Raw genomic sequence first — 18,001 nt, 5'->3', positions numbered from 1 at the left:
TACTACTTACCTACCTATCTTATCTATCATCTATCAATTATCCATATCTATCTATCATCTATCTATCTATCTATCTATCTATCTATCTATCTATCTATCTATCTATCTATCTATCTATCATCTATCTATCTATCATCTATCTATCTATCTATCTATCTATCTATCTATCTATCTATCTATCTATCTATCTATCTATCTATCTATCTATCATCTATCTCTTTCATTATACAGACCCACTTTTATTGTAACTAACCAGAGACATTTAGAAATGTCAGTGGGTCACAGACAAGAGTTTTTAAATAAATAAATAAATAAATAAATAAATAAATAAATAAATAAATAAATAAATGTGCTTGCAGACATTTGGAATTTCCCACGGTGAATCAGCAGGGGGAGATGGGGACGTTTTATTTTTGAATGGAATCTCCTCACCAGCAGTCCCTTTGATGAGAGGAGGCCAAACAGCAATTTTTACTGTGTGTCTCTGGGGAAGAAAAACATTGAGAATTACAAGATTTGGCCTCGGGAAATTGGTCCAGAGGAGGAGCATTAGGAGTGATCATTCCTGCTCATTGTATCTCACCTTTAAATGCCCTCAAAGATAGACTGACCATATGGAGATATGTTTGCCAAGACAACTAAGCCTTGCAGAGAGATCTATGTAGCCCAGGGGTCTCCAGATTTGAAAACTTCAAGACTTGTGGACTCCCAGAATTCCCCAGCCAGCAGGAGTTGACGTCTTGAAGTTTGAAGACTCCTTAAAGTACAGTATAGCCTTTAATGTCATTGTACATCATGTATACAACAAAATTGGCTTTAGCCTCACTGGTGCAATCCATGACAAAAAATACAAACAACATAAATAGCATAAAGAATAATCCTATGCAAGTAATTAGGAAAAGAAAGAAAAAGAAAAACTAGTCATACGTTTCCATATGTGCGTGGAGTGATAGTGGTTGTGTTTAAGAGTCTGACAGTCCAAGGATAGAAACTATTTTTAAACCTATTTGCTCGGCTGGCTATCTTTCGATATCTTTTGCCCGATGGCAGAAGTGCGAAGAGACACTGACCAGGACGTGAATCTTCTCTGAGTTTCTTCCTTACTCTGCTAAAGCAGCGAGATCCGGCGATGTCACCCAGTGGTGTTAGAGAGCAACCAATGGTTTCTTGTGCCGAATTGATCCCTCTCTGTAGTGACTTCCTGTCTGCAGCAGTTAAACCAGCCTACCTACTATCCTGCAGTATGTGAGAACACTTTCTATGGTGGACCGATAGAAAGAGGTCATCGGCCATTGTTCCACCTGATTTTTTTCACAGGACTCTAAGAAAATGAAGTCGGGGTGGGATTCAAATAATTTAGCAACCGGTTCTCTGCCCTAATGATTTCTTTCAACAACCAATTTACCAAACTGCTCAGAAACTTAAAAACCGGTTCGCCCAAAGCAGTGCGAACCGCTGAATCACACCACTGAATGAAGTCTCTGTTGGGCCTTTCCAATCACCAGAGACGTGTTGCTTTTCCAGGTGAGATCTTGACTAATAAGCACTCCCAAGAATTTAAAAGAGGAAATCCTCTCCACACAGCCCCCCTTGATATACAGTGGGGTAGGTTCCTCTTTGCGCTTCCGGAAATCTAGCACCATCTCCTTTGTCTTACTAGTATTTAGATGTAAGTTGTTTCTTGAGCACTGTGCAGATATCTTCTGGACTTCTTCCCTGTATGCTGATTCATCCCTTCTGTAGCTGAACAAATTGATGGGGAAGGAAGACAAAGGAGAATTTGACTTTTCCGAGGATAAGACTTTGGGTACAGTCTTGTTTATAGGCATTGGTGGGTTCCAGCAGAGACTACTGCCATTTTGCTCAGGGATGTGCTGCGTGCATGCGCAGTACAACTAAAATTGATCTGTGCATGCGGAGAAGCAAAAAACAAGAGGGTGGGACCTACGCCATTGTCGGGAGAACCGGTTCGGGGTGGTGGTGGCAGGCCTGGGTTGCTGCCAATTCCAGCGATCCAGGCTGCCAAGCTACTATTGGTTCGGCCGAACCAGTCTGAACTGGTAGGAATCAACCATTGGTTATAGGTTTTTGAGATCAATGGCCTTTTTTTTTTGTAAGGGGGGCATGTTAGAGTGAAGCAAAGGGCCTCTTGGTTCTTCTGGTTCATACCAGCTCCTGGTGAATTGAGGCCTTTTGGTTACATCTAAAAATATCTCTGGCATAAACAAGCCATCAGCCTCCTGGAATAGAGTCTCTTGACAGAATGCTAGGAGTGTATTTTAGTCCCATTACAAAGGAAGTGATGGGACCCATGGAACACATATAAACAGATGTTGCCCTCCTCGGTCCAGTGTGACATGTCCTCAAAGAACTTTTCTTTCATCAAGATTGCAATCTTCTCCGTGCTCGATATTGCCCAACTGGGAGAATCAAACACAGCATTTGAGCAAGAGCACATGTGGCTTGCAGAGTCAGGCCGCGGCCCCCTCAAACAATGTACACACTTTTCAGATCATTAAATGGGTTTTCTCAAGAGATTCAGATCCTTATTTTCTATTTACAGTATTTGCACTCTGCTTTTTCGGGTTTTTCTTTTTATTTTTTTTTCAAATGAGAATAGTATAAAATAAAGCAGAAGAGAACAGAAGGCAGAATAGAATAGAATACAGAACAAAACAGAATGAAATAGAATAGAATAAGACGGAACAGAACAGAAGGCAAAACAGAATAGAATAGAATAAGGCAGAACAAAACATAATGAAATAGAATAGAATAAGGCAGAACAGAAGGCAGAATAGAATAGAATAGAATAGAATAGAATAAGGCAGAAGAGACAGAATGAAATAGAATAGAATAAGGCAGAACAGAAGGCAGAATAGAATAGAATAAGGCAGAAGAGACAGAATGAAATAGAATAGAATAAGGCAGAACAGAAGGCAGAATAGAATAAGGCAGAACAGAACAGAAGGCAGAACAGAATAGAAGGCAGAACGGAACAGAATGAAATAGAATAGAATAAGGCAGAACAGAACAGAATGAAATAGAATAGAATAAGGCAGAACAGAAGGCAGAATAGAATAGAATAAGGCAGAAGAGACAGAATGAAATAGAATAGAATAAGGCAGAACAGAAGGCAGAACAGAATAGAAGGCAGAACGGAACAGAATGAAATAGAATAGAATAAGGCAGAACAGAACAGAATGAAATAGAATAGAATAAAGCAGAACAGAAGGCAGAATAGAATAAGGCAGAACAGAATAGAAGGCAGAACAGAACAGAACAGAATAGAATAAGGCCGAACAGAATAAAAGGCAGAACAGAATAGAATAAGGCAGAACAGAAAACAGAACAGAATATAATAAGGCAGATCAGAACAGAAGACAGAATGGAATAGAACAAGGCAGAACAGAACAGAATGAAATAGAATAGAATAAGGCAGAACAGAACAGAAGGAAGAACAGAATAGAATAAGGCAGAACAGAATAGAATAAGGCAGAAGAGAACAGAAGACAGAACAGAATAGATAAGGTGACCAGATGTCCCGATTTCAGCGGGACAGTCACAATTTCTAACAATTTGTCCCGTGTCCCAGGGCGTTTTTAAAAAGTCCCGATTTTCTGGCTTCATGTTGAAAGCCCAGTGGATTTGCTTAAGAAATCCTAACCGGAGCAAGACAAAAGACACCCTGTCTAATCCCTCTCTCTGTCTCAGTACTTTCATTGAAGATATTAAAACATTAAAGCAACATAACGGATCCCCCCGCGCCCCTTTTACCTCATTTTATAGAAAAAATGACCAAGTACCATAGAGCTGCAGGAAATACTTGGCTAGAGAGGTCACGAGTGTTACTTCCTGGATTTTCCGGAGGGGAGGGGCACGGAGGTTGGAGGTCGGCTCGGGTGAAAAAAATGGTGGCAAAGTTTCTTTGAAAAATATTTCCCAGACTAATTTCACCATTTCAATTTGCTCAGTTCTTTGTATTAACATCTACATCATTCTGGGTTGACTTGGAGTGCAAGCCTGCTGGTAAGTGAGCTCGGTTTTTTTCTTTTATTTTTTTTAATGTATTTTAAAATAATATTTTATTTATTGTGCATAGGATTTTTTAAAATTCTGTGTGGATTCTTTTTTTAAATTGTCTTAGACTATTTAAAAAAGATTCTATCCAAAATAAATTGAAGTGAAACCATGTTTAAAAATTCTATGCACAATACTTTGAAATATATTGTGCATGGAAAGAAAAGTTTGAAATGTTTTACTTCAATTTATTCTGTGTGGATTCTTTTTTTAAATTGTCTTAGGCTATTTAAAAAAAGTTTCTATACAAAATACCAGCTGCAGTTATTCACTTAAGAACTGTGGCAAGAAAGGTGGTATAATGGGCTTAGTGACCAAAGTTACAATGGCATTGAAAAAAGTGACTGATGACCATTTTCACACTTAGCGACCATTTTCACACTTAGCGACAGTTGCAGCATCCTCATGGTCACGCGATCAAAATTTTGATGTTTGGCAACAGATTCGTATTTATGATGGTTTCAGTGTCCTGGGGTCATATAATCATCTTTTGACAAAGTCAAATGGGGAAACCAGATTCACTTATGTTACTAACTTATCAGCTGCAGTTATTCACTTAAGAACTGTGGCAAGAAAGGTGGTATAATAGGCTTAGTGACCAAAGTTACAATGGCATTGAAAAAAGTGACTGATGACCATTTTTCACACTTAGCAACCATTTTCACACTTAGCGACTGTTGCAGCATCCTCATGGTCACGTGATCAAAATTTTGATGTTTGGCAACAGTTACAATTTATATTTGTAAATTGTAGTTATGTTGAAATAAAAAAATATTACAGTACTATTTTTGCGTTATATGAAAATTTTTGTTGCTCCGTATAAATTTTTTAATCAAGCCCCCCCCCCCCCCCAGTCAAAGGTGTCCCTCTTTACCAATCTGAAAATCTGGTCACCTTAAGAATAGAATAAGGCAGAACAGAACAGAATAACTTTATTGGCCAGTTGTGACTGAAAGTTCAGTGAAAGTGAATGAAAAGCTAGTCATTAAAATGAATAATTAAACCTATAAGAACCAAAACAAAAACAACAGTGGGACTAGTCAATTAGTCAATAGAGGTATAGATAAACAGGTCCAGCGTAATGGTGCAGTGACAGGATTCGGTAAGTGGAGGACAGCTATTAGGAATATGCTCTATCAGATCACAACATGGCAAATTTGGGTCACCACCTGACTGATCGTGTGGTACCCTCCAGAAAGCATCCCTCCATGCGAACTGATGGGGAGCCGGTATAGAAAGATTTTTTTGGTTAACAGGATCTAAGCTGGTAAAAACTCAAGGAAAATGGAAACTTCTTTCTTATGATGATCCTTCATTAGACGATCGAAGCCAATGAAGGCCACAACGAGACCTCAATCCAAGACGTTTCTTCCAAAAGCATTCTGCAGCTCTACAGCCATTATTATGTCAAATACCTTTTTTAAGAAAGTGGATGTGAATAATTGGGACAATTTAAAAGCTGCTCCGGATTCTTGGTTCTAAATAACTGTCCAGTTTATTGGATTCAGAACAATTAACCAGGGAAACTGCTTGCCACCAGAAGTCGAGGGATAAGTATAAGTATAATCTTTATTGTCATTGTACTTAAATACAACGAAATTGGTTGTATAAATACTCCATTATTGGAGACTTTCGAGAAGAGACTGGACTGCCACCTATCTGAAATGGTGTAGGGTCTCCTGGGGGGAGAGGGGGGCTGGACTAAAAGATCTCAAAGGTCCCTTCCAGCTCTAGTCTATTCCATTCTAAGTGGAATGACTTGCCTCCAGAGCACCATGGCAGGCACTTCATCATTATTCAAATTTCTTGTGTCACACTTGGCTAATAAAGAATTTCTATTCTATTCTATTCTATTCTATTCCAATATTTATTCTATTCTATTCTAAATTCCTATATTTATTCTATTCTAAATTCCTATATTTATTCTATTCTGTTCTATTCTTTTTTCTTTTATTAACAAACATGTAAAATATACACACACAAAACTTAGAAGTACACATTTACACAATACAATACGAACAGGAGCTTCCTGTTCTTTCTAACAGCAATTATCAATCGATACCACTCACCTTATATTATTTCCCCGTCTATTGTATTTCATTTGGATTTCACCATTCTTAACCCTTTTATTTTACTCATAACTATTATTTTTGAGTTTTGTTATATTCCTTCATTGATTCTTGTTTCTTTCCTCCATCCACCTATACCATTTATCACATCTGGTAGAATTCTGATTCTTCTTTTCCCTGGATTTCTTTAGTTAGTTTGTCCATTTCAGCACAATCCATAACCTTTCTTATTATTTCATCTTCGCTTGGAGTTAATTTGTTTTTCCATTTCTGGGCCATGGTAATCCTTGCCGCCATAATTATATGTAGTATTAAATACTGGATTTCTTTTTTGTATTTTGCAGACATTATTCTTAATAAAAAAACTTCAGATTTCCATTCTATTTTAACCCGTTATTGTCTCCAGCCAATTTTTGATCCTTTTCCAAAAATTTTTAGCCTCCTCATAGGTCCACCATAAATGGTAATATGTTCCGTGTACTGATGCGCATTTCCAACATTTTGGGGAGGTATTTGTTAAGATTTTAGCTAACCTTGTTGGTTCCAGGTGCCATCTGTAAAACATTTTGTACTGGTTTTCCTTGTATGCAACTGATAGTGTCATTTTTAAGTTTGTTCCCCCCAATTTTTCCCATTTATCCAATTCAATATTATAGCCAAAGTTCCGTGCCCATTTTATCATTTGTTCTTTCACAATTTCCTCTTCCATTTTATACTTCAGGAGAAATGTATATATTCTCCTTATCATCTTTCTATCCGAGCTATGAATTATTTTATCCAATTCGTGTGGTTCTGTTTTGATGTCGTATAATTTAGTATCATTATTGTATTTAGTTTTGATTTGGAGGTAACCTAGCCAGTCAACTTTCATGTTCTCTTTTGCCAATTCTTCAATTGTTTTTAAATTTCCCTGTCTGTCAATTAAGTCTCAGCATTTTGTTCAAATCTATAAAATTTGGATGAGTCATCCTTTCTGTCAGTGATAGCCAATTCAGGATTTTCCATCTGGTCCATCTTTAGATGGGGTGTTTTTTGTTACTTCTGGTTTGTATCTGACTTTTCCCTCTTGTGCCTTCCTTTTCTGCTCCCTCTTTCTTGCCTCTGTTCTTCTTTCCTGATTCTTTCCTTGTCTTCTGATGTTTCTTCCTCTTGACTTCTACTTTCTAGGTCAGTGATGGCGAACCTATGGCACGCATGCCAGATGGCCAGTGCGCATGCACACGCTGGCCAGCTGAGTTCACACTTTTTTAAAGCCATTTTTCGCCCTCCCTAGGCTCCAGAGGCATTATAGGAGCCTGGGGAGGATGAAAAGAGCCTCCCCCTCCGGAGGCCCTCTGGAGACTTCATGAGCTTCTGTGAAGCCTCCGGAGCAAAAAAAAAAAAAAAAAAAACAGCCCTAAGGGCAAACCGGAAGTTCAGGAACGGACTTCTGGTTTGCTCGGAGGGTCATTTTGACTGCTCTGGAGGCTTCAAGAAAGCCTCCTGAAGGTCCCTGAAGCCTCCAGAGGGCGTCTGGGGGGGGCAGGGGAGGCTGTTTTCGTCCTCCCCAGGCTCCTATAAAGCCTCTGAAGCCTGGGGAGGGCGAAAAAAGCATGCAAAAATGGGGGGGAAGCGCCTGTAGTGCGCGCATGCACACTGGGGTGTGTCGCACATTGTATTATGGGTGCGGCACACCCGCACACGATCCCTCTGCGCTCTCCCCACTTATGGCACGCGAGCCAAAAAAGGTTCGCCGTCGCTGTTCTAGGTCCTCTGTACTTCCTTGTTCTTCTTCCCCTGTGCAGTATTTTCCATAGAATTCCTGCGCTGCTTCTATATTCTCTACCTTATATCTTTTTCCTTGCCAAGATACCAGTACCCCGATTCTGTTCTGTTCTATATTCCAGTATTTATTCTATTCTATATTCCAATATCTATTCTCTTTTCTATTCTATTCTAAATTCCTATATTTATTCTATTCTATATTCTAATATTTATTATATTGTATTCTCTTTTCTCTTCTCTTCTGGCTCCTGCTCCTGCCTATTCTATTCTATTCTATATTCCAATATTCATTCTATTCTATTCTAAATTCCTATATTTATTCTATTCTATTTTCTCTTCTCTTTTGGCTCCTGCTCCTGCCTATTCTATTCTATATCCCAATATTTATTTTATTCTAGATTCCTATATTCTATTCTAGATTCCTATATTTATTCTATTCTATATTCCAATATATATTCTGTTCTGTTCTCCTCTACTCTACGGTTGCAGAATAATTTGTCCGGCATGGTGTGTGTGTGTGTGTGTGTGTGTGTGTGTGTGTGTAAGGGGGGGGGAGGGGTGTCAGACTAGAAGATCGCCATGGGTCTCTTCCCGTTCTGTTATTCTTTTTAATCATCGCTACCCCCGCCGTCCCTTTCAAGAGGGGCGAAGCGGAACTCAAATCTGTCGAAAAGAACCCGTTCGTCTAGCGCGCTTGCCAAAGGGCGTCCCCTCTAGGCACGTCGCCGTACGTCACGCTCCCCCTCCCTACGCCCGTCCGTCCAGAAAAGAGCCTTGAAAGAGAGGGAAGAACTTCCGGAGCTGACCCGGAACCGGAAACTCCGAAACGTGTGGTGTTTTTTTTTCCCCTCTTTCCGCCTGTGCGCGAGGGAAGCGTTGCTTGGGAAGAGAGAGAGAGAGAGAGAGAGAAAGAGAGAGACCCGGAGCGGCGGGAGAAGGCCCAACGGAGCCGGGGCGGAGGAGGAATAATCCGCCGCCGCCATGGCGGACGTGACCGCCCGGAGCCTGCAATACGAGTACAAGGCGGTGAGTGAGGGGCCGGAGTGGGAGGCCCGCTTTCGGGGGCCTGCCTCCTCCTAAAGCCCCGCCAGGGAGACGGGGAGTCGAGGGGTAGCCGGCTGAGTCCAGCCCTGGGAAGGGAAGGCCGGAGGTGGCTCCAGGCACCGGGAAGGGTGACCTGGCCGCTCCTCTTCTCTGGATCCTGAGGCGACCTTAGGGGTGATTTCTGCAAGCAGCCTGCAAATGGGGAGCCAGAGAAGGGGGGCGCTGGGGCGGAGGGCGGGGGAGAGGGAGGTCCTGTAGGCTTTACAGGCGGCCACTCGTTGAGAAGAGAGGATAGAATAAAATGGAGAAAATGAATGGAATGGAATAGAGTAGAATAGAATAGAGAATAGATTAGAAAATAGAGAATTGAATACAATAAAAATAGACTATAGAATAGAATAGAAAAGAGAATAGAATAGAATAGAAAAAAGTGAATAGAAAAAAGAATAGAGTAGAAAAAAGAATTGAATAGAAAAAATAGAATAGAGAATACATTAGAAAAAAGAGAATAGAGAATTAAATAAATAAAAATGGAATATAGAATAGAATAGAGAAAGGGAATAGAATAGAAAAAAGGGAATAGGAAAAAGAATAGAGTAGAAAAAAGAGAATTGAATAGAATAGAAAAAAATAGAATAGAATAGAAAAAAGAGAATAGAATAGAAAAGGGCAGAGAATAGAATAGAAAAAAGAGAATAGAGAATTGAATTGAAAAAAGAGAATAGGATAGGGCATAGAACAGAACAGAATTCTTTATTTAACCAGGTGTGATAAGACACACAAGGAATTTTTCTCGGGTACAGAAGCTCTCAGTGTACGTACATACAATAGATCATTAAGTGACCTACTGCCTACTGCCACCGGTAGCCTCCCACCGTCCAGTGCGATCCCACAGAGTTGGCCTCCTCAGGGTGCCGTCGGCCAGACAGTGTCGGCTAGCGACCCCCAGGGGGAGAGCCTTCTCTGTGGAATGAGCTGTCCCCGGAGCTTCGTATAATCCCCGACCTCTGATCCTTCCGACGCGCCCTAAAAAGTTGGCTTTTCCAGCAAGCCAGCCTGGCCTGAATAAAACAAAATAAATTATTGATCATTGTTAATTTTAATCGAATTTTTAAAAAAATGTTATTGTTAATCTGAAGGTTTGTTTGGGATATTCTATTTAATTCTTTTTAACTTTTGTAATATGTGTTTTTTTAATGTTGTACGCCGCTCTGAGTCCTTGGTAGAAGGACGGCATATAAATTCAATAAACCAAACCATTAAGTGACCAAAGTTATGACGGTATATTGAAAAAAGGGCTTAAGACCGTTTTTCACGCTGACGACCCTTGCAACATTTCCACCATAGTTACATGATTTACATTAGGATCCTCGACTCACATTTATACTTGTGATTCTGCAGCAATTAATTAATTTCAGGTAATAGTAGAAAATGCGCCTTCCATTGTAATGGGATTGGCTTAGGTGCTGCCTGACTGCAAATGTTAAGAAAGAAATGCTTGAAATAAATGACTGTAGAGCCTTTACTGTGTTGCTGATCTCTCTCTCTTTCCCTTTTTTCTGTCTGTGCGTCAATTCCTTCAGAACTCTAATCTTGTGCTTCAAGCTGATCGGTCTCTGATTGACCGGACCAGACGCGATGAGCCCACTGGAGAGGTCTTATCATTGGTTGGGAAGCTGGAGGGCACCCGCATGGGTGATAAGGCCCAAAGGACCAAACCCCAGATGCAGGAAGAAAGAAGAGCAAAGTAAGCAATGATGGGTTGGTTGCCTATTAATATCATACTTCTTCTTGTGTTATATCTGTCATCAGACATTGATGATCATGTTGGCGATCCTATTTTCATCAATAGCAGCAGAAAAAAGTTTTGTCCAATCCGGTCCCTTAGATTTTGAAGCCATGATATTCTTCTTCTGCCTGGACCGCGTTGTTGTGTTGTGGAGCTGGCAGCAGATTCAGCCAGTGAGGAGGTTAGGGAGGAAGATTGGCCACTCCTGGAGTCTGGGGAAAGCTCTGATGAGAGCTCTGTGTTGGAGGCAGAGCGGGGGCCAGAACCCTCTGTCAGTGATCAGCTACTTTCAGAGTCAGACCTTAGTGATGCAGATGAACAGCTGGAGCCTGTTCCTAATGTGCGCATGCACAGAATTGCCAGACAAAGGGAACAGCTAAACAACAGGGGTCAACTTGGGAGGAAGGCCACAGGTAGACGATGAATGGTCCCTCCCAAAGGTAATAAAAGAGCGAAAGGGGAGTGGTGTTCACAGGAGACCATTAGTTCATTTCATTGGTTCGTGACTCTGATAGTTCTTGCCAGGTTTTGCAGATCTTGGCCTGGCAGCTCTCCAAGCCAGAGAAAGTCTGTGACTAAATCCTCTCTCGAAAGACTGCTGGATGTGAATGAGCAGAATTCACAGTCAATTAATAAAAAGGGTTTTTTTGTTGGTACCAGGAGTTGGCTTCAGGCTCTTGGGAAGCTTTAGTCAGAACACTTGTTTGCCTTCAATCTTCCCTTGGAGGATTCATTGATATACTTAGTTGACTGAATTCCAGAGTGGGATGGATCTGACATGTTCATTGCATCTTCTGCTTATGATACTGTTGTACTCTGATGTGCCAGCACTGCATGTTCAGTTGATCAGAATATTAAATGTTTCCAGGTCATTTTCTGAGAGAGTCTGGAAAACTCGCACTAAAACCTCACTCTTCAAGATTCAGTTAAGAGGTTGACAATGAAGATGCTGAAGAAACAATTCTGATTAGGCAGTATGAATTGATAGAAGTTGAGGCTTGGGGCAGAGAAAATTGCAAACAGCTAAATATGAGCTAATGAGAATGTTTCTCTGTACATAGAAAAAGAAGGTTTTTATTGTGCTTCAAAAGTGAGGAAAAGTTTTTCAACTTCTCAATAACTCAGCATAATATTGTTACCAAAGGAGAGGATGGGGGTGTCGGGGGGGAAGGATGGATGTTTAAAGAGATAAATTTCTAGTTACTGGGCAGTTTTTAAAAAAAGTTTTTTATTTTTTTATCTCTTACATACGATGACAGGTATACATTCACATAGTTATTATTCTGATTTATATGTATCACTTTTACACATTGGTTTTTCTATATAAAAGGTTAAAATATACATTCTGGGTTGCTTTACTTACCATCATTTTTTTTTGTATTAACTATCATATTTTGTATTATCACCACCTTACCTTTCCTTTCTTTTCTCCCTTCACTACTTCCTTCCTTCCTCCTCTGCTTTCCCTTTCCTTCTCCCCCTGCCTCTCCTAATAACTGGACAGTTTTAAAGGAGGATCCTGGGCTGAATACAGAGCAATTAAAATACTGTTCACATCAGAATAATTTTGATTGGGACAGAGAGAAAATGCGCCTTTGTGTATAATATAAATCCTCAGAAAGAGTTTTCCTGACTGTCCATTAGATAGATTTTCTTGTGTCTTTTCTGACTGCTAGCTAATCTTCCTCCTGGTTTTTCTAGGCGGCGCAAACGCGATGAAGACAGGCATGATATAAAAAAGATGAAAGGCTACACGCTGCTTTCCGAGGGTATTGATGAGATGGTAGGAATTATATATAAGCCCAAAACGAAGGAGACTCGTGAAACCTATGAAGTTTTACTGAGCTTCATTCAGGCAGCTCTGGGGGATCAGGTGAGTGAAAAACAGGTGACAAATTTGTCCTAAGTGAGCTTTCACAATTATCCTACTTTGCGCCAAGCATTTGCAATTTTTGTGAAAAAACTATAGGAGACCACAATTGAGCTCTTGTGTGGAAACACAATCGGATCAGCTTATGAAGCTCTCTATCATTTCTGTAGAGTCCACTGGAATCCAGCGGTCAATAGAGTTTAAGAAATAAATAAAATAGAGATACATTAACACTTTAGGATGGTCAACTTTTATTTTTTGCTGTTTCTGTCCGTGACCCGTCAAAAGCGCGGAGGACAAAATCGCGCTCGACGAAAGCGCGCATGTGACGTCATCACAGCGCGACGAAAAAAATTAAAAATTGAAATAAAATTAAAATTAAACCAAGCCGATTCACATAAAGGTAAGGGTTAGGGTTAGGGTTAGGTTAAGGGTTAGGGTTAGGTTTAGAGCGTTAGCGTTAGGTTTAGCGTTAGGTTAAGGGTTAGCGTTAGGTTAAGGGTTACGTTAACGGTTAGGTTTAGGGTTAGATTTAGGGTTAGGTTAAGGGTTAGGTTTAGAGTTAGGTTTAGGGTTAGGTTTGGGGGGGTTAGGGTAAGGTTTTAGCTTTATTTTTACATTTTTCGATCACAGCGCGATGTTTTCGTCGCGCTGTGATGACGTCAAATGCGCGCTTTCGTCGAGCGCGATTTTGTCCTCCGCGATTTTGTGGTGGAACCGTTTCTGTCAGCTGAGTGAAATGAACGTGTCATTTGAAAACTACTGCAGTGTTTGGAAGATCTACTTTTTTCTGGTATTGAGTTGTTAAATATTCTCATGCTGTATTAAAACAAGCTGGTACCTCATTATTTTTATCCTTTTATGGCTAACTTAATCCAGTCCTTTTTCAATAGGCACACTTAGATATGATTCCTGATGTTTGAACTGACTTTCAGGGGTGTAGCTGAAGTATTATCAAAAAATTGCTTCCAATTATGTTGTGTTTCTATAAATGCTTATGGCTTTCCAAAACATGTTTAGGCCTCCCTAATTCAGACAGTGGGACAAGGCAACTCAGTGGCAAAAATGCTGAGCTTATCGATCAGAAAGGTCGGCAGTTTGGTGGTTCGAATCCCTCACGCCACATAACAGTGAGGATGGCCTCCTGGCCATCAGCTGTTTCATGCCTATAGCTGCCTCCATGTGGCCCATTTTCAGCCTTCGCATCCCATTTTGTGCCTCTGTGCACCCCGTATTTGGCCTCCACGCTCCCCATTTTCCACCCATTCTGATCCCTGATGCCCAGAATGGTTGGAAAACGAGGCGTGCCGAGGCTGAAAACAGGATGTGGAGGCTGCAAATGGAGCATATGGCAATCCCTGCTGCTTGTGCTAATCAGACTGTGCTGAAATTGAAACTGGCTGTTTGCTGTAAGGAGGCAAATTGCTGGAAGGCAGAGGCAGATTCCCCCCCCCCCCTTGCAAAAGCTAGGTGCATCTTATGCTTCGGAGCGTCTTATACTTTGAAAAACATGGTATATGCCCTTGTGTTGGAGCAAATACGGGCACATGCAGTGCCACCAATGAGTCCTATGATGCAGGGTAAATTTTCTCAAGTTTTCATCCCTGAAATTGCGCATAGAAGGAATGGTATCATTTATTTTTATTTTTTTGCTTTTTGCAGCCTCGAGACATTCTCTGCGGAGCTGCCGATGAAGTGCTAGCTGTCCTGAAAAATGAGAAGCTACGAGACAAGGAACGGCGAAAAGAGATTGACCTCTTGCTGGGCCAGACAGATGACACCCGTTACCACGTCCTGGTTAATCTGGGCAAGAAGATCACAGATTACGGCGGGGACAAGGAGATCCAGAATATGGGTATAATCTACGGCCTCTGTTCCTTTTAGCTTTTGCTCTGAATTTGGGCAGAGGAAGGTCCATCTTACAGCACAATCTGATTTTCTTGTGGTTTTCTTGATTTGATCAAACAGGATGTGGGGGTGAGAGGTTGCATGGACAAATTTGGTTTGCTGCGGAGTGTCAGGGATGGGTGGTGTTTCTTGTCACAAATGCCCAAAGCTTCCAAGATGATTAAAGCTAAGAAGATTTGATGATTTCATCATGAGACCTATAATATTTGAATTTTTTTTTAAAAAAAGGTTGATCTATTGTAGTTGTTGGCTTGCTAACTTTCATAATAGGAAACTTCTAGCAACCTTCAATGTTCCATTGGGATAATAGGGAGCTTTGTAGAAACTCCAGTTGGGGAAAGAAGGATGAGTTTCACACTGGGAAGCCTTTCCATGTGGATCCCAATCTGGACAAAATGCATAAATGGCAACTAAGAGGAGTAATACATGGAGTAACCATGCTGAGAATCAACATAATTTAAGGTTTTTTGTTTTAGTTTAGAAACGAGATTACGACCACAATTTCTGTTGCTAAGTGAGACAGTTGTTAAATGAGTTTCCCCCACTTTTATCACTTTTATTAAATGAATCCCTGCATTTATTAACTTAAATCAGTAAATCTGGCTTCCTCAGAAGGTTGCAGTGGGGAGGTGGAGTCACATAATCCCCTGAACATGACTGTCATAAATATGAGTCAGTTTGCCAAGTGTTTGAATTTTGATCACAGAACCATGGGGATTTTGCAACGGCCATAAGCATCAAAAACAGCCATAAGTCCCTTTTTTCATTCCTGTTGTAACTTCAAATGGTCCCTAAACAAATTGCTGTAAGTTGAGGACAACCTATAGCAGTTTTCTATGAGGTAAGGTTGAGTCATGGAGAAGGTGGATAGAAGTTTTGCCTCCTTTTTCATAAAGTTGAAAACTGGCTTATCTATTAATTTGAAATGACATGTAGCTTAACAATTTTCTCTTACCCAAGTGGGTGACACCTCACTAATTTTGGCCATTTTAGAAAATTCTTGGAGGACTTCCAGTTGTTAAGTTAGTCACATGGATGTTAAGTGAATCGGGCTTCCCTGTTGCTCGTCAGAAGGTCACAAAAGTTACCCCAGGGACATTGCAAAGGTCATAAATATGAGTCAGTCGCCAAGTGTCTACATTTGTGATCAAAACTACGGGAATGCTGCAGCAGTTGCAAGAGTGAAAAAATAAGTTGCTTTTTTCAATGTCGTAACTTTGAGTGGTCATTAAACAAATGAAGTGTTAATGCCACTTTATATGCCTTGGTAAGGCCACACTTGGAATCCTGCATCCAGTTTTGGTCACCATGTTGTAGAAAAGATGTGGAGACTCTAGAAAGAGTGCAGAGAAGAGCAACAAAGATGATTAGGGGACTGGAGACTAAAACATAGGAAGAACAGTTGCAGGAAGTGGGTATGTCTAGTTTAATGAAAAGAAGGACTAGGGGAGATATGATAGCAGTCTTCCAATATCTCAGAGGTTGCCACAAAGAAGAGGGAGTCAAGCTATTCTCCAAAGCACCTGAGGATAGAACAAGAAGCAATGGGTGGAAACTAATCAAGGAGAGAAGCAACCTAGAACTGAGGAGAAATTTTCTGACAGAACAATGAATCAGTGGAACAACTTGCGAAGTTGTGAATGCTCCAACACTGGACGTTTTTAAAGAAGATGTTGGATAACCATTTGTCTGAAGTGGTGTAGGGTTTCCTGCCTAAGCAGGGGTTTTTTACTAGAAGACCTCCAATGTCCCTTCCAACTCTGCTATTGTACTGTATGGTATTGTATAAATGGCTCTAAGTGGAGAACTGTCTCTACCCGCTTCTCCTCACTGAAGCCTTTTTTGGTCTCTCTTGCAGATGACAACATCGATGAGACCTACGGAGTGAATGTACAGTTTGAGTCCGATGAAGAGGTGAGCATGGAGGCTTCTGTGCTGTGGAATGCTGCTTTGTGTACCACTTGCATTTTCTGGCGATTGATTGACTTACCAGCCAGCATAATTCCCACATCCCCTTTTATTAGAGAGACAAATTGAGGGTGCCAGGGATGAGTGCTTCCTGGACTTTTTGTTCAGGAAATGTCATTGTTCCGAGTAATGAACCCAGGGAAGTCAGGACTGTGATATTTGGTTCAGGTTCAAGAAACCCTTTATTGAGTACATCATCTCGGCACTTAGAAAACTCTAAAAAGTTCCCGTGCTTGGGGATAGTTAAAAGAATAAAATTTCCTTACCTCTCTGTGTCTCTCAGGTCACATGGGCCAATCAGTTCAGCCGTAATTTCTGGCTCTGCTCTCCCAGATGCCCCTTGACATGCTGGCTGATAGATGCTATGACCAGCAGCTGAGGCACCACCTTCCTGAGTTTCCCCATCCCTCTTCTCCCCAGCCATGAGCAAGAATGGCTTCAGCTGAAGTCATTTTGCAGATTGACAGGAAACCTAGTCTATTCTAGGCTAGAATTCAGCGTTCTGTAAACCCTAGATGGCCTGTTGCGATTGTGTTCTTTTCTGCTGCCTGAGCGAGGCCCCTGTTCATCGGTGGCCTCTCCAAGGCTTGTCATATCCCTGGGAGGAAGAGGCCTTGTTCTTGGAGGGGCTGTTAAGTAAAAGTCGTTGTGAACCAACAGGAAGGCGATGAGGATGTGTACGGCGAAGTCCGGGATGAAGCATCTGATGAAGACCTGGAAGGCGATGAAGCCGTCGTTCGCTGTACCCTCTCGGCTAACGTGAGTCCCTGGGAAAGCAAAGCCTTTGGGATAAAAAATAAAAAATTAGTTTGATTAAATTGGAGACTAAATGTCAGCGTTCCAAGTAACAGACCCAAGGCAATCAAAACTGAGGCCTGGAGTTTCCTCAAAGTATGAATGAATGAATGAAATGAGCATGTCATTTGGAAGCCATTTCAGTGTTTGGGGGGAACGCAGTGGTTTGAATCCCTAGCGCCGCATAATGGAGTGAGCTCCTGTTACTTGTCCCAGCTTCTGCCAACCTAGCAGTTCGAAAGCATGTAAAAAATGCAAGTAGAAAAATAGGATCCACCTTTGGTGGGAAGGACACAGCGTTCCGTGCGCCTTTGGCATTGAGTCATGCCGGCCACATGACCACGGAGATGTCTTCGGACAGCGCTGGCTTTTTGGCTTTGAAACGGAGATGAGCACCATCCCGTAGAGTTGGGAACGACTAGCAAGTATGTGCGACGGGAACCTTTATCTTTACTAACTTCAAAGTCACTAAAGAAAGGCTGTAAGTTGAGGATTCCCTCTAGCGCAGTGGGTCTCAACCTTCCTAATGCCGCGATCCTTTAATACAGTTCCTTATGTTGTGGTGACCCCCAACCATAAAATTATTTTATGTTTTCCGTATTTTTTTAAAAAAATATGTGTTTTCCGATGGTCTTAGGCAACCCCTGTGAAAGGGTCGTTTGACCTCTAAAAGGGGTCCCGATCCACAAGTTGAGTACCACTGCTCTAGCGCTTTCT

General features: G+C 41.2%; 1 protein-coding gene across 1 annotated transcript in view; it reads left to right on the top strand.

The window, feature by feature from the left end:
- The first annotated feature begins 8,788 nt into the window (after positions 1-8,788).
- SNRNP200 (small nuclear ribonucleoprotein U5 subunit 200) overlaps positions 8,789-18,001 on the top strand; it is a 63,223-nt gene continuing 54,010 nt past the window's right edge. The window contains exons 1-6 of the mRNA XM_087706076.1: positions 8,789-8,936; positions 10,538-10,701; positions 12,445-12,616; positions 14,276-14,468; positions 16,380-16,435; positions 17,150-17,248. Coding sequence (XP_087562202.1) covers positions 8,892-8,936; positions 10,538-10,701; positions 12,445-12,616; positions 14,276-14,468; positions 16,380-16,435; positions 17,150-17,248 — 729 coding nt within the window. The 5' untranslated portion in view covers positions 8,789-8,891. The remainder of the gene's footprint in view (positions 8,937-10,537; positions 10,702-12,444; positions 12,617-14,275; positions 14,469-16,379; positions 16,436-17,149; positions 17,249-18,001) is intronic.

The sequence above is a fragment of the Thamnophis sirtalis genome, unplaced genomic scaffold (genome assembly GCF_051295495.1).
Source record: "Thamnophis sirtalis isolate CommonGarterSnake01/CBP01778 unplaced genomic scaffold, rThaSir2_p1.2 scaffold_2, whole genome shotgun sequence".
Taxonomy (NCBI): Eukaryota; Metazoa; Chordata; class Lepidosauria; order Squamata; family Natricidae; genus Thamnophis; species Thamnophis sirtalis.
Note: the sequence above shows the minus strand (reverse complement) of the source record. Positions and strands in the feature narration are given on the sequence as shown.